General features: G+C 44.7%; 1 protein-coding gene across 2 annotated transcripts in view; it reads left to right on the top strand.

Moving 5' to 3' along the window:
* The window catches only part of NPEPPS (aminopeptidase puromycin sensitive), a 115,665-nt gene that overhangs the window by 86,232 nt on the left and 14,113 nt on the right, over positions 1-15,320 (top strand). For both annotated transcript variants that reach the window (XM_062175599.1, XM_062175598.1), the window contains exons 15-18: positions 4,310-4,449; positions 9,106-9,240; positions 10,421-10,640; positions 14,841-14,983. In XM_062175599.1, the coding sequence (XP_062031583.1) occupies positions 4,310-4,449; positions 9,106-9,240; positions 10,421-10,640; positions 14,841-14,983 (638 nt within the window). The remainder of the gene's footprint in view (positions 1-4,309; positions 4,450-9,105; positions 9,241-10,420; positions 10,641-14,840; positions 14,984-15,320) is intronic.

Below are 15,320 nucleotides of genomic sequence, written 5' to 3' on the forward strand. Positions count from 1 at the left end.
GGGAGACTGGGAGGAGGTGCCTGGCTCCTGGCTTTGGATTGGTGCAGCACGCTAGCCGTAGTGGCCATTTGGGGGGTGAACCAACGGAAGGAAGATTTCTCTTAAAATAAAAAACAGAAGGAAAAAAAAAAAGAACCCAAGACTTAAGCTATCACTGCTGTTTTCCAGGATGTGAATTAGCAGGAAGCTGGACTCAGGAGCAGAGCGAGAGCAGGAACCTGAACGTTCCAGTACAGGATACTGCTATCCCAAGTGACACCTTACCACGACACTCAATGCCTGCCCCTTTAAAAATATTTTTGTTTATATTTTTAATTTTATTTGAAATGCAGAATGAGAGAAACTGGCGCCCCAACCGGGACTAGAACCTGGTGTGCCGGCGCCGCAAGGCGGAGGATTAGCCTATTGAGCCACGGCGCCGGCCTGTCTTTCTGTCTTTCAAATAAAATGAAAATTTAAAAAAATCCTCAAGTGTCATGGTTGTTATTTTTGGCCCCATAACTGTATAATCTACATTGTAGGGTTTTCTTTTTCTTTTCTTTTCTTTTTTTTTTAACAGGCAGAGTGGACAGAGAGAGACAGAGAGAAAGGTCTTCCTTTTCCGTTGGTTCACCCCCCAATGGCCGCTGCGGCTGGTGCGCTGCAGCCGGCGCACCACACTGATCCGAAGCCAGGAGCCAGGTGCTTCTCCTGGTCTCCCACGTGGGTCCAGGGCCCAAGGACTTGGGCCATCCTCCACTGCCTTCCCGGGCCACAGCAGAGAGCTGCACTGGAAGAGGAGCAACCGGGATAGAATCCGGCGCCCTGACTGGGACTAGAACCCGGTGTGCCGGTGCCGCAGGTGGAGGATTAGCCTATTGAGCTGCGGTGCCGGCCTGTAGGTTTTTCTAAAGCTTTGTGACTAATACAGGCAATGTTAAAACCTGTAATATCCCAGGTTCAGGGAGACATTGTTAATTGATGGTTTAGCCTGATAGCATAAAACTATGTAACTTATTTAAATAGCTCCATTAATGGACTGCACAAGGACATCCATTTGTTTAGTATTTTAATTTTTTTTACATTAATCCATAGGTTGTTTTTTTTTTTTTTAAGATTTATTTTATTTATTTGAAAGAGTTATAGAGAGATGTAGAGACAGAGAGAGCGAGGTCTTCCATCTGCTGGGTCACTCCCCAGTTGGCTGCAATGGCCGGAGCCATGCTGAAGCAAAGGCAGGAGCCAGGCGCTTTTTCCGGGTTTCCCATGTGGGTGCAGGGACCCAAGAACTTGGGCCATCTTCCACTGCTTTCCCAGGCCTTAGCAGAGAGCTGGATCAGAAGAGGAGCAGCCAGGACCCGAACAGGCGCCCATATGGGATGCTGGCACTTCAGGCCGGGGCTTTAATCCGCTGCGCCACAGCACCGGGTCCCCCTGTTTAGTATTTTAATGTAAACTCTGTTTTACTGTGATATCTAAAATAGTGTTTTTGCCTAACAAGAGCTTTGGGATTTATTTGTTTAATTTTTATTTATCTTTTTTCCTTTTATTTGAAAGGCAGAGAGACAGACAGTAAGAGGATCTGTCTGCTGGTTCACATTCAGATGCCCACAGCAGCTGTGGCTGGGCTAGCCTGAAGCCAGGACTCTTCCAGTGTGGATGGCAGGGACCCAACTATGTTAGCCATCATTTGCTGTGTCCCACAGTGTATGTTAGTTGGAAACTGGAGTGGGAAGTATAGCCTCTGATGGGGGGTGCAGACATCACAAGCATCATCTTGACTGTTGTGCCAAATGTGTGTCCCAGCTTTGGCTTCTATATAGGATTTGTCAGTGATGAACACAGCAGTTCCAACAGTGTCCTGTCATAGCAGTAAAAACCAGCTCTTCAGGGGCTGGCATTTGGCTTAGGGATTAAAATCCCTGCATCCCACATCTGAGTCCCTGGGTTCAATACACTCTAGCTCCTTATTCCAGCTTGCCACAAGTGCAGACGCTGGGAGGCAGCAGTAATACCTCAAGTAAATGAGTCCTTGCCACCAGACCTGGATTGAGTTATCAGTTCTTGGCTTTGGTCCCAGCCATGTCAGCCTTTAGGGAATGAACCAGTGGATAGGAGCTCTCATGTTTCTCTCTCTCTCTCTCGCTCTCTCTCTTTCTATGTCTCGGTCTCTTTGTCTCTCAAATAAATAAATACTTTTTTTAAATTAAAGAATCAGCCCTTCAGTGTCTCAGTAGTATGTATACCTATTTTGAATTTCACCTAAGAATTGGTTTTGAAATGCTATGTGGGGGCTAGCACTGTGCTGTAGTGGGTAAAGGTGCCACCTGCAGTGCCAGCATCCCATATGAGTACTGGTTTGAGACCTGGCTGCCCCACTTCCAATCTGGGTCTCTGTATGGTCTGGAAAAGCAGTAGAGGATGCCCAAGTGCTTGAGCTCCTACGCACGTGTGCGAGACCCAGAAGAAGCTCCTGGTTCCTGCCTTCGAGTCGGCAGTGAACCAGCAGATGGAAATCTCTTTCTTTCTACTTCTGCCTCTCTAACTCTGCCTTTCCAATAAATAAATAGATCTTTGGGAAAAAAAAGAAATGCTATACATGAGCCCTTTCTCCTCAAAATTTATTTGAACCGTAAAATCATTGGTATCTCTATTGGTCTATAAAAGGAAAACAAGTTAAAATCATTACATTAGGGGCCGGTGCTGTGGCTCAGCAGGTTAATGAAGTGCCAGCATCCCATTTGGGTGCCCGTTCTAGTCCCGGCTGCTCGTCTTCCGATCCAGCTCTCTGCTATGGCCTGGGATAGCCCAGTAGAGGCTGGCCCAAGTCCTCAGGCCCCTGCACCCTCATGGGAGACCCGGAAGAAGCTCCTGGCTCCTGGCTTCGAATCGGTGCAGCTCCGGCCATTATGGCCAGCTGTGGAGTGAACTAGCGGATGGAAGACCTCTTTCTCTGTCTCTACCTCTCTCTGTAACTCTTTCAAATAAATAAAATAAATCTTTAAAAAAAAATCATTGCATTAGTGATTCTTTAAGTGATTTAACTGTTCTTTTTTTTATACTGTTGAAATTTAGTTAGGAAATTGTCTCTTGTTAACACTAATCTTATTCATATTACCTACAAGAAGAGTTCATGTACTAAGAATGAGCTGTTGACTCAAGAGTTAAGACTCAAGCTTTTTTTTTTTTTTTTTTTTAATTTTTGACAGGCAGAGTGGACAGTGAGAGAGAGAGAGAGAGACAGAGAGAAAGGTCCTCCTTTTGCCGTTGGTTCACCCTCCAATGGCCGCCGCGGTAGCGCGCTGCGGCCGGTGCACCGCGCTGTTCCGATGGCAGCAGCCAGGTGCTTCTCCTGGTCTCCCATGGGGTGCAGGGCCCAAGGACTTGGGCCATCCTCCACTGCACTCCCTGGCCACAGCAGAGAGCTGGCCTGGAAGAGGGGCAACCGGGACAGGATCGGTGCCCCGACCGGGACTAGAACCCGGTGTGCCGGCGCCGCAAGGCGGAAGATTAGCCTGTTGAGCCACGGCGCCGGCCAAGACTCAAGCTTCTGATTAGGACACCAGGCCTCTCTCTCTCTCTTTCTCTTCTTTTTTTTTTTCTTAATAAAGATTTATTTATTTATTTGAAAGAGTTAAACAGAGAAGGAGAGGCAGAGAGAGAGAGAGGTCTGCCATCTGCTGGTTCACTCCCCAGTTGACCACAATGGCCAGAGCTGGACTGATCCGAAGCTAGGAGCCAGGAGCTTCTTCCAGGTCACCTACGAGGGTGCAGGGGCCCAAGGACTTCAACCGTCTTCTTACTACTTCCCCAGGCCACAGCAGAGAGCTGGATCAGAAGTGGAGCAGCTGGGACACGAACTGGCGCCCATATGGGATGCCAGCACTGCAGGTGGCACCTTTACCCACTATGCCACAGTGCTGGCTCCTCTCTCTCTTTTAAAAATTGATTTATTTGAAAGGTAGAGTTACAGAGAGAGAGAGAGAGAGAGAGATCTTCCATCCACTGGTTCACTCCCCCAAATGACTGCAACGGCTGGAGCTGGACTGATCTGAAGCCAGGAGCCAGGAGCTTCTTTCTGGGTCTCCCACATGGGGTGCAGGGGTCTAAGGACTTGGATTATCTTCGCTGCTTTCCCAGGCACGTTAGCAGAGAGCTGATTTGGAAGTGGAGCAGCCAAGACAAACCAGCACCCCTATGGGGTCCTGGCACTACAGGTGGCGGCTTTACCTTCTGTGCCACAGTGCTAGTCATGTCACTCTCCACTTTACCATCTGTTTCTCCCTGTGCAAAATTATTTGTCAAGGTTTCTGTGTGTTCTCTTGCTTAGGTGAAGATTGTCCCCAGTGGATGGTTCCTATCACAATATCTACTAGTGAAGACCCCAACCAGGCCAAACTGAAAATTCTAATGGACAAGCCAGAGATGAATGTGGTTTTGCAAAATGTCAAACCCGACCAATGGGTGAAGGTAAGTCCAGAGATGGCATAGCTGTTTTGCTTTATAAGATTTATTTATTTATTAGAGAGGCAGAGAGAGAGAGAGATCTTCCATTCCGCTAGTTCACTCCCCAAATGGCCACAATAGCTAGCGCTGGGCTAATCCAAAGCCAACAGCCAGGAGCTTCTTCTGGTCTCCCTTGTGGGTACAGGGGCCCAAGGACTTGGGTCATCTTCTACTACTTTCCCAGGACATAGCAGAGAGCTGAATCGAAAGTGCAGCATCCGGAACTCGAACTGGCGCCCATATGGGATGCCAGCACTGCAGGCAGCGGTTTTACCCACTACATCACAGCCCTGGCCCCAGCATAGCTGTTTTTGTTTTGTTTTGTTTTGTTTTTGTTTTTGTTTTTTGGACAGGCAGAGTGGACAGTGAGAGAGAGAGAGACAGAGAGAAAGGTCTTCCTTTTTGCTGTTGGTTCACCCTCCAATGGCCGCCGCGGCCAGCACGCTGTGGCCGGCGCACCGCGCTGATCCAAAGCCAGGAGCCAGGTGCTTCTCCTGGTCTCCCATGGGGTGCAGGGCCCAAGCACTTGGGCCATCCTCCACTGCACTCCTGGGCCACAGCAGAGAGCTAGCCTGGAAGAGGGGCAACCGGGACAGAATCCGGCGCCCTGACTGGGACTAGAACCCGGTGTGCTGGCGCCGCAGGCGGAGGATTAGCCTAGTGAGCCACGGTGCTGGCCAGCATGGCTGTTTTTAAAAAGATGATTGTTACTGTCACTTTCTTTATTCAAATAGTTTTGTCCAGACATTTGCCCTTGTAGGTAAGGGAGAAGTAGTTAGGTAGACAAAAAGGGATAGGACTAAGGAGGAAAAGCAAATGGAAGGCTGTGTATAAAGTCACATTAACCAAAACATTTGTAGTCTCTCAACTTCAAACTGCCCTGTCTTGTAATGACATGTTAACTTCAGTGATGTGTTGTCATCATATGTGCACAACTGTAATCAAATGAGATCAGACAAACATAATAATCAGTTTGTGTTACTGAAATGTGACATTCCTTTAGCAAAAATACCTGTGGGTAAGTGTGATTTTTTTCATTATTCTATCTTCTGCACCTTCATAATGAAATTAGCTCTTACAGGGGCCAGCACTGTAGCGCAGTGGGTTAAAGCCCCAGCCTGCAGTGCCAGCATCCTATATGGGCGCCGGTTCATGTCCCGGCTGCTCCACTTCCAATCCAGCTCTCTGCTATGGCCTGGGAAAGCAGTACAAGATGGCCCAAGTCCTTGGGCCCCTGCACCCGCGTGGGAGTCCTGGAAGAAGCTTCTGGCTCCTGGCTTCAGATCGGCGCAGCTCCAATTGTTGTGGCTATCTGGGGAGTGAACCAGCAGATGGAAGACCTCTGTCTGTCTCTACCTTTCTCTCTAACTCTGTCTTTCAAAAAAAAAAAAAAAGAAAGAAAAGAAATTAACTCTTATAGACTCTTCTCCAGGGTTATGATTATACAGCATTTCAGACTTTTGCACTTTTCTGAAAAGAGCTATTTTTCTGTTTTTGTTTGTAAAATATATTTTAAAATATACTTGGACTATTTATTACTGTTTAAAATTATATATGAAATTATAATCTGAAAGTACGCAGCAGTAAGAAACATTTCTTACAAATGGGCAAAAGGTATATATGCTGATTTTGTTTTTTTTATTCATTTGAAAGATTTGCAGAGAGAGCTTCCATCTGCTGATTCACTTACTAAATGGCCACAATGACCAGGGCTGGGCCAGGCCAAAGCCAGGAGCTGGAGCTTCCTCTGTATCCCACATGGCTGCAGGATCCTGATCACCTGGGCCATCTTCCAATGCCTTTGCAGGTGCATTAGCAGGGAGCTGGATTGGAAGTAGAGCAGCTGTGTCTCAAACCAGTGTCCATGTGGGATGCTGGAGTCGTAGGCAGAGGCTTTACCTGCTACACTACAACACTAGCCCCTATGATTTTAATTAGGTAAAGGAAAAAAAAAGGTTATTCCTACAGTAAAAGATAAAGGAAATCAATAAAATAATTGCATTAAAATTGTGGGATAGATTCAACTCCCTGCTAATGCATCTGCTAATACTTGGGCCCCTGCCACCCAGGAGGGAGACCCTGATGGAGTTCCTGGCTTCTGGCTTCATCCTGGCTCAGCTCTCACTTGTGGCCATTTGGAGAGTGAACCAATGGATGGAAGATCAATCTCTTTGTTTCTGCCTTTCAAATAAATATTTTTTTTACTTCTGAGATAATTTAAAAGATATTAATAGAGGTCAGTGTTGTGGTGCAGTGGGGTTAAAGCACTGTCTACAACACTAGCATTGCATATCAGAGTGCTGGTTCAGGTCCTGGCTGCTCCACTTCTGATCCAGCTTCCTGCTAATAGAGCTGGGAAGGCAACAGAGAATAACCCAAGTACTCGAGCCCCTGCCACTCTTGTGGGAGACCAGCATGGAGTTTCTTTTTCTTTTTCTCTTCCTTCCTTCCTTCTTTCCTTCCTTTCCTTTTCTTTCCTTTTCTTTCTCTTTCTCTCTCTTTCTTTCTTTTTTTTTTTTTAAAGATTTTTTTTATTTGAGAGGTAGAGTTACAGACAGAAAGAGGGAGAGACAAAAGAGAAAGGTCTTCCATCTGCTGGTTCACTCCCCAGATGGCTGCAATGGCCAGAGCTGAGCTGATCCGAAGCCAGGAGCTTCTTCTGGGTCTCCCATGTGGATCCAGGGGTCCAAGCACTTGGGCCATCCTCCACTGCTTTCCCAGGCCACACAGCAGAGAACCGGATTGGAAGAGAAGCAGCCAGGACTTGAACTGGCACCCATATGGGATTCCGACACCGCAGGTGGAGGCCTAGCCCACTATGCCACAGCCCCAGCCCCAGCATGGGGTTTCTGACTCTTGGTATCCGCCTGGCCCATACCTGGATATTGTGGCCATTTGGGAACTGAACAAGCTAATGGAAGTTCTCTGTGTCTCCCCTCCTTCCTCTCTCTCTGTGGCTCCACCTTTCAAATAAGTAAGTAATTATTTAAAAATACATACAAAGAGAGGCTGGCGCTGTGGCTCACTTGGTTAATCCTCCACCTGCGGCGCTGGCATCCCATATGGGCGCCGGGTTCTAGTCCTGGTTGCTCCTCTTCCAGTCCAGCTCTCTGCTGTGGCCCGGGAAGACAGTGGAGGATGGTCCAAGTGTTTGAGCCCCTGTACCCACGTGGGAGACCAGGAGGAAGCACCTGGCTCCTGGCTTCAGATAGGCGTAGCTCTGCCATAGCAGCCATTTTGGGGGGTGAACCAACAGAAGGAAGACCTTTCTCTCTGTCTGTCTCTCACTGTCTAACTCTATCTGTCAAATAAATTTTAAATAAATATACACTTCCCTTTAAAAAATACACACAAAGAGTAAAGTATGTATATATAATTATTTTACCATTAAGCTACTGTGTATATAAATATTTTCAAAAAGGATTTTTGGCTGTTGGTAAATGACCTATAGAGAATAATTGTCCAAATATTATGTGATACTGCCTTTTAGCTCCACATAATTTTTTTTTTTTTTGACAGGCAGAGTTAGAGAGAAAGGTCTTCCTTCCGTTGGTTCACACCCCAAATGGCTGCTATGGCCGGCCTGCTGTGCCAGTCCGAAACCAGGAGCCAGGTGCTTCCTCCTGGTCTCCCACAGGGGTGCAGGACCTAAGCACTTGGGCCATCCTCCACTGTCTCCCTGGGCCACAGCAGAGAGCTGGACTGGAAGAGGAGCAACCGGGACAGAACCAGCGCCCCAACCGGGACTAGAACCCAGGATGCCAGCGCCACAGGCAGATTAGCCTAGTGAGCCTCGGCACAGGCCATCTGCACATAATTCTTTAAAGTTTAGGAACTGATAATTGTTATTCTACTAAGGCTTTGGGCTCAATAGATCAGTATTTGTAAGGATTTGGTCTTTCTCAAAGGTTCCACTGTCCGAGTGTTTTTATATATAGTAAATATTTTCTGTAAACCTGAAACTGACCATTGGGATTAGAAATAGAAATGTATGCACATTAGTTTCCCTCTCCTTGACATTTTCTCTCTGCTGTCCCTCACTTTGACCCCCCCACCCATTTCAACTTTCTGTATCTGTTTTCTTTTGCCTCTGTTCATTTTTGTAAACTGATTCTTTATGTGTTGTGTTGTTTTGACCCCTGTCAGTTAGCATATGTGGACTTTGTTGTTTCCCACTCAAACGTATGCATATCCAAAACCTTTTACACATCGAAAAGGGTTGATTTAAAAACAAGGCTGGCACTGTGGCTCACTAGGCTAATCCTCCGCCTGCGGCGTTGGCACCCCAGGTTCTAGTCCCAGTTGGGGCGCCAGATTCTGTCCCGGTTGCTCCTCTTCTAGTCCAGGTCTCTGCTGTGGCCCAGGAAGGCAGTGGAGGATGGCCCAGGTCCTTGGGCCCTGCACCCGCATGGGAGACCAGGAGGAAGCACCTGGCTCTTAGCTTCGGATCGGCGCAACGTGCCAGCCGTAGCAGGCACTTGGGGGGTGAACCAATGGAAAAAGGAAGACCTTTCTCTCTGTCTCTCTCTCTCTCTCTCTCTCTCTCACTGTCTAACTCTGACTGTCTAAAAAGAAATAACAAATGGAACTGTTAATGGTACCTATTACATATCTTTTCAGTTAAACCTGGGAACAGTTGGGTTTTATCGGACCCAGTACAGCTCTGCTATGCTGGAAAGTTTATTACCAGGCATTCGTGACCTTTCTCTGCCCCCTGTGGATCGGCTTGGATTACAGAATGACCTCTTCTCCTTGGTGAGCATCTTTCATTTATGTGATATGATGGATTTTGTTTTTTCTGGAGTGTCTGAAACATAATAAGAATATGGTTCTTCTTGAAGGTTACACACTTTTGGGACTAGAGCAAAAGACTGATTATTAATTTAACATGACAAATTTAAATTATATAATCTATCAGAAGCAAATTTCATTATTCCTAAGCTGGTTTTTGCAACCATCTTTATTTAAATTGTGCTTTGTAATGTAAACAGCAATCGATGTGAGCCTTGAAGAAATTTCCATACTGAGTATTTTTTTAATAATTCATTCAGAGGATTTTATGTTTTTCTAAAGTAATGATTGTACTTCACTGGGAAAGCTAGAATTTTTTCTTTTTAACATTCTTATACAGATTATATCCCATTAGCTTTACAATTATATTTGGCTTTGTTCCTGTGAGGATTTAAAGTTGCAATTAGTATTATTATCTTTATGATGCCAACATAAGTAACTTACGGATGTCTTTAACTGTGATAAAATGGTCATTCTTTCTAGTGTTCGTTTAAATTGGACTTGAAATTTTCCCTTCTCTCTGTAGTCACTGGTTTTGGGTTGCGCGTTTGTATAAACACAGATTAGCATTGATGCACAAAGCCTCCCATCTGCTGATCTCATTGCTGAGTCCTGTCCCAGGAGAGCGGGCTGTTTGTGCAGTTGGCTGCTATAACAAGTTCCTTTCCTAACTCTGCTAGTTCTGAAAGGACTCAGAGTCTGTAGTGCCTTCAGTTTCTGTTCTTTTAGAAGTGAGTAAAGCAGAGGCTTAAATTGACACAGTTCACAGGTCCAGTTTTGAAAGAGCCTCTGTCAAAAATCAAAGCCCTGACTATTGCAACTTTTCTGAAAGTATGAAAATTTTCAACACAAAAACAAAGCCAAGGCCCCTGAAACGGAGTAGAAATAGGAAGTTAAACTGGTTTGTTGATGTTTCCAAATTAGGGGATTTTAATGTAATTGTTTTTAAGTTCTTTTATAAAGAGCAAGAAACTGAATACGAAATGTTTTCAGAATAGCCTTTTTATTCCACAATATTCTTCTGAGTTTACATAGTCTTATTTCCTTAAAAAAGATCATTAACAATAGGACAGTGCCAAAATACATGTTTTTTTGTTTTGTGTTGTTTGAAGACGAGGTTAATTTATGTTTTTTCCTATCCCAGGCTCGAGCTGGAATCATTAGCACTGTAGAGGTTCTAAAAGTCATGGAGGCTTTTGTGAATGAGCCCAATTATACTGTATGGAGCGACCTGAGCTGTAACCTGGGGATTCTCTCAACTCTCTTGTCCCACACAGACTTCTATGAGGAAATCCAGGAGTTTGTGAAAGATGTCTTTTCACCTATAGGGGAGAGACTGGGCTGGGACCCCAAACCTGGAGAAGGTAATGGAAGTGCTGAATGGGGAAAGAATCAGTCAGAAATTTTAATCTCTACTGGATGTTACTATGTATTCAGCTAGCCAGAAACAAAGACAAGTCTGCTGGTGAAGCTGGGTGGATCCTCAGCACAGGAGCCCAGCGCATGTGTGTATTCATTGCTAAATGGGACTTGTGCACAGTGATGGAAACAGAAGCCTTTTATTTATTTATCTATTTATTTTTGATAGGCAGAGTGGACAGTGAGAGAGAGAGACAGAGAAAGGTCTTCCTTTGCTGTTGGTTCACCCTCCAATGGCCGCCGTGGCCAGCGCACTGCGGCCGGCACACCGCGCTGATCTGAAGGCAGGAGCCAGGTGCTTCTCCTGGTCTCCCATGGGGTGCAGGGCCCAAGCACTTGGGCCATCCTCCACTGCACTCCCTGGCCATAGCAGAGAGCTGGACTGGAAGAGGAGCAACCGGGACAGAATCCGGCACCCCGACCGGAACTAGAACCCGGTGTGCCGGCGCCACAAGGCGGAGGATTAGCCTGTTAAGCCATGGCACCGGTCTGAAACAGAAGCCTTTGAAAGAGTTCAGAAGGCCCATTTTGGTCAGAAAAGGCTCATGGGAATTTTGGATTATATTATGTATTACCGTAAATAACACCTTGTGTACCACTTTTAAAGGTACTAAGAGTCATGGGGTCAGCTCTCTGAATGAAGTATGTTATTTGACTCATCCATGATTATTTCTATAATCATATATTTACTCTTTTTACTGTCATTTAAATGTTGGGAATGATGATCTGAAGGCTTTGAATGTAATTATTTTCCACCATCTACTAATCACTAATGTTGGTATTTCCTTCTGCTTGTAGTCTTGATTTGGGAGTCTTTTGAAATGAGAACAGTAGTAGTAATACCTAGAATTAGGTGTCTTTCCTTCAGTGATTCAAGAAGTATTTATGCCATTAGTAATGCCAGACACTTCTAGGAGCTGAGGATACAGCAACTAACACAACAATGCCCTGTGTGGCTTGTGCTCTGTGGGAGATGCAGCAAATAAGTACATAATGTTCTGGGAGGTAGCAAGCATCATGAAGGAAAATAAAGTTGGGCAACAGTCACTAGTAAGGGATATTTGAGATTCAGCAGAGAGCTGAGGGAGAGAACTATGAGGAGGACAGCTAGGAGAAAACTGGTCCTGTCAGAAGTGTGGAAGACCCGAGGCGGAAGCATGCTTGGAGAGTTCCAGGGATAACAGACGGCTGGGACAAAGTTAGTGAAAGAAGGGGCGTGGGAAGCAGATGAGTCCCTAAAGGTCCACCCATTGTGTACATATATATATATATATACACACACACACACACTATGTATATATACACTGTGTGTGTGTGTGTGTGTGTGTGTGGAGAGAGAGAGAGAGAGACTGCTGTAAAAGCAGATTCAATAGCAAAAGGGAGTCTACTTTGGTTTTGGTTTGGGGCATGTTAAATCTAGGTCCTTTAGACATCCAGGTGGAGAGTCGTCATGCCTGGAGGGCCAGACTGGCTAAGTACATTTGGGAGTCATTAGTGTGTAGACAGTATATCCAGCCATGAAACTGGATGAGATCACCTAAGGACTCGGTCCTAGGAAATCTGGAATTTAGAAGTTGGGTGGAGGATTCTGGCCAGTGAGGTAGGATTGAGCCGGTGCGGGGTATCCCAGAACTTAAAGAAACTATTTTGGGGGTAGACATTTAGCCTAATATTTAAATCAACAGTTGAAAGACACCTGAGTCTCACACCAGAGTGAATACCTGTGTTCAGTACCTGACTCCAGCTTCCCACCAGTGCAGACCTTGGGAGGCGGCAGCAAGGGCTCAAGAACTTGGGTTCCTGCTGCCCACGTGAGACCTGCATTGAGCGCTTTTGGCTTTGGCCCACCTGGCCTTGGCTGTTGCAGGCATCTGGGGAGTGAAATGGTGGACAAGAGTTTTTTCTGTTTATCTTTTTCTTTCTCTATCTCTCAAATAAATAAATGAAAATTAAAAAGAAAGAAACTGGGGCTGGCACTGTGGCTTAATAGACTGAGCCTCTACCTGCAGCACAGGCATCCCATATGGGCACTGGTTCCTGTCTCAGCTGCTCCTCTTCCAATCCAGCTGTTTGCTATATCCTGGGAAAGCAGTGGAAAATGGCCTGAGCACTTGGGCCCCTGGACCCGGGTGGGAGACCCAGAGGAAGCTCCTGGCTCCGGCTTCAGATTAACTTAGCTCCGGCCATTGTGGCCATTTGGGGAGTGAACCAGCGGACCCTTCTCTCTGTGTCTGCCTCTCTTTGTCTGTAGCTCTGCCTCTCAAATAAATAAAATGTTTAAAAAGAAAGAAACAAACAAATAGTATTTTTAAGGGAGAGTGATCAACTGTGTCAGATAATGCTGTAAGTCAAGCAAAATGATGAAGGAGAACTGGTTATTGAAGTTAACAAGTTTTAGGGAGTGATGAGGAACAAGTTCTTCAGAATGTGAAAGGAGAGGAAATGGCAACAATACATTTAAACAACTTTTTAAAGGATGTTTGCTGAAAAAGTGATCCTAAAAAAGAAGGTAGACTTGAGAGGCCTGGGGTGAAAAAAGGCTGCTTTTTTAAGTTGGGAGATTTTATAGCATTCTTCTACTTTATATAAATAAAATCATATACTGTGTGTTTGGTTCTTACTCGGCTTCTCTCACTAGACATGATGTTAAGATACATACAGGTTGTGGATTTCTTTTTATTGCTGTTTTGTATTTCTTTTTCTTTCCAAGATTTATTTATTTGAAAGGCAGAGTTAACAAAGAGAGAAGAAGAGAGAAAGAGATCTTCATCTGTTGGTTCACTCCTTAAATGACTGCAATGGCCAGGACTGGGCCAAGCTGGAGCCAGGAGCCTGAAACTCCATCCTGGTCTCCCACGAGTGTGGCAGGGGCCCAAGCACTCAGGCCATCCTCTACTGCCTTCCCAGGCACATGATTGCTGTTTCATTTCATTACATGAATATACTACATTTTATTTGTCCATTGTACTGTTGTCACTTTTGTCTGCTAATTTTTTTTTAAAAATTCACATACCATAAAATTCATCCTTTTAAAAAAAGTGTATAGTTCAGTGTTTTTAGTATGTTCACAAGGTGTGCAGCCATCACCACTCTCTAATTCCAGAACTATTTCTTCACCCCAAAAACTTCACCCCAGTATTCATTAACAGAGTTGCCATTCCCTGGCATCCACTGATCTCTCCACAGCACCGTTTGCTTGTTCTGGATGTTTGAAATAAATGGAATCAGGCAATGCACGGCTTTTTGTGCCTGGCATCTTTCACTTAGCACGTCCTCAGGGTTCATCCGTATTGTGATGGATAGCACTTCTTCCTCCATTGTGTGGCTGTAGCGTGTTTTGTTTATTCACCTGCTGACAAACGTTTGAATTGTTCCACTTTTTCACTATTAGGAATTCTGCTCTGAATATTGATGCACAAGTTTTTGTGTAGGCATGTGCTTTACTTTCTCGTGGGTATCTACTTAAGAGTGGAATTTCTATGTTTAACCTTTTGAGGAACTACCAGGCTGTTTTCTAAATGGCTACTATTTTACATTCCTATAAGCAATGTCTAAGTGTTCCAATTTCTCCACATCCTTGCCAACACTTGGTTATGTCTGTCCTTTTAATTATAGTCATTCCAGTGGGTGTGAAGTCATATCATTGTGGTTTTGCTTTTCATCTCCCTAACGACTAATGATATTGAACGTCTCCTTCAATGTTAACTGGCTATTTGCATGTCTTTGGAGGAATCCATTCATCAGATTTTTATTTTAAAAATAGAATATTTCAATTTATTGTACACAGAACATACTAGTTCCAAAATGTGGTGTTTCTGTGAACCTTGGGCCAAAACTCTATGATCTAAGCCTGTTGTCATCACATAATCCTTAACAGTATTAATAGAAAAGATTTAGTAAATTATAATATTTGGCATTTATGACTATACATGAAGTCAGAAAATGAGTTGTTGGTCTCGTCTGTTTACACTTCATTTCATTCTTTGGATTTAATGATAAATTTAAATCATTTTTCTCTCAAGTATTAAGATAATTGATTATTCAAGACCGTAGACATGGCATAGCATAATTCTAAGACACCCAGGGGTTAATTTGTAAAAGTAGGTTTTTTAAGTAGTCCTGTGTCTCCTTTACTTCTCCATCAGGTCATCTAGATGCACTCCTGAGGGGCTTGGTTCTGGGCAAACTAGGAAAAGCAGGACATAAGGCAACATTAGAAGAAGCCCGTCGTCGATTTAAGGACCACGTGGAAGGAAAACAGATTCTCTCCGCTGATCTGAGGAGTCCTGTAGGTTTTTATAATAAATTCCCATGACTCTTAGGTAACTGCACCACTCTGTAAAGCATAGAACTTTTTAAATAATAACTAAAACTTATATGAGAAATGACCCACAAGCCGTGTCTGATTATTTTAGTATGTGCCATTTAGGTGGTTTGTAACCAGCCCCTCGTTTGATTGAAATGTCTCAGTCAGCCCTGTGGTACTAAATGGTGATTAGCTGTGCACGTTCCCTGAGAGAACTGATGTGTTGTTCTGCCGTCACTGCCTTCCAGGTGCCTAGTGGTTGCTCACAGGACTGATAGCTCCCGCCTGTAATTTATTTGTTATATTCTCACATGTTAAA

The sequence above is a fragment of the Lepus europaeus genome, chromosome 18 (assembly GCF_033115175.1).
Source record: "Lepus europaeus isolate LE1 chromosome 18, mLepTim1.pri, whole genome shotgun sequence".
Lineage (NCBI taxonomy): Eukaryota > Metazoa > Chordata > Mammalia > Lagomorpha > Leporidae > Lepus > Lepus europaeus.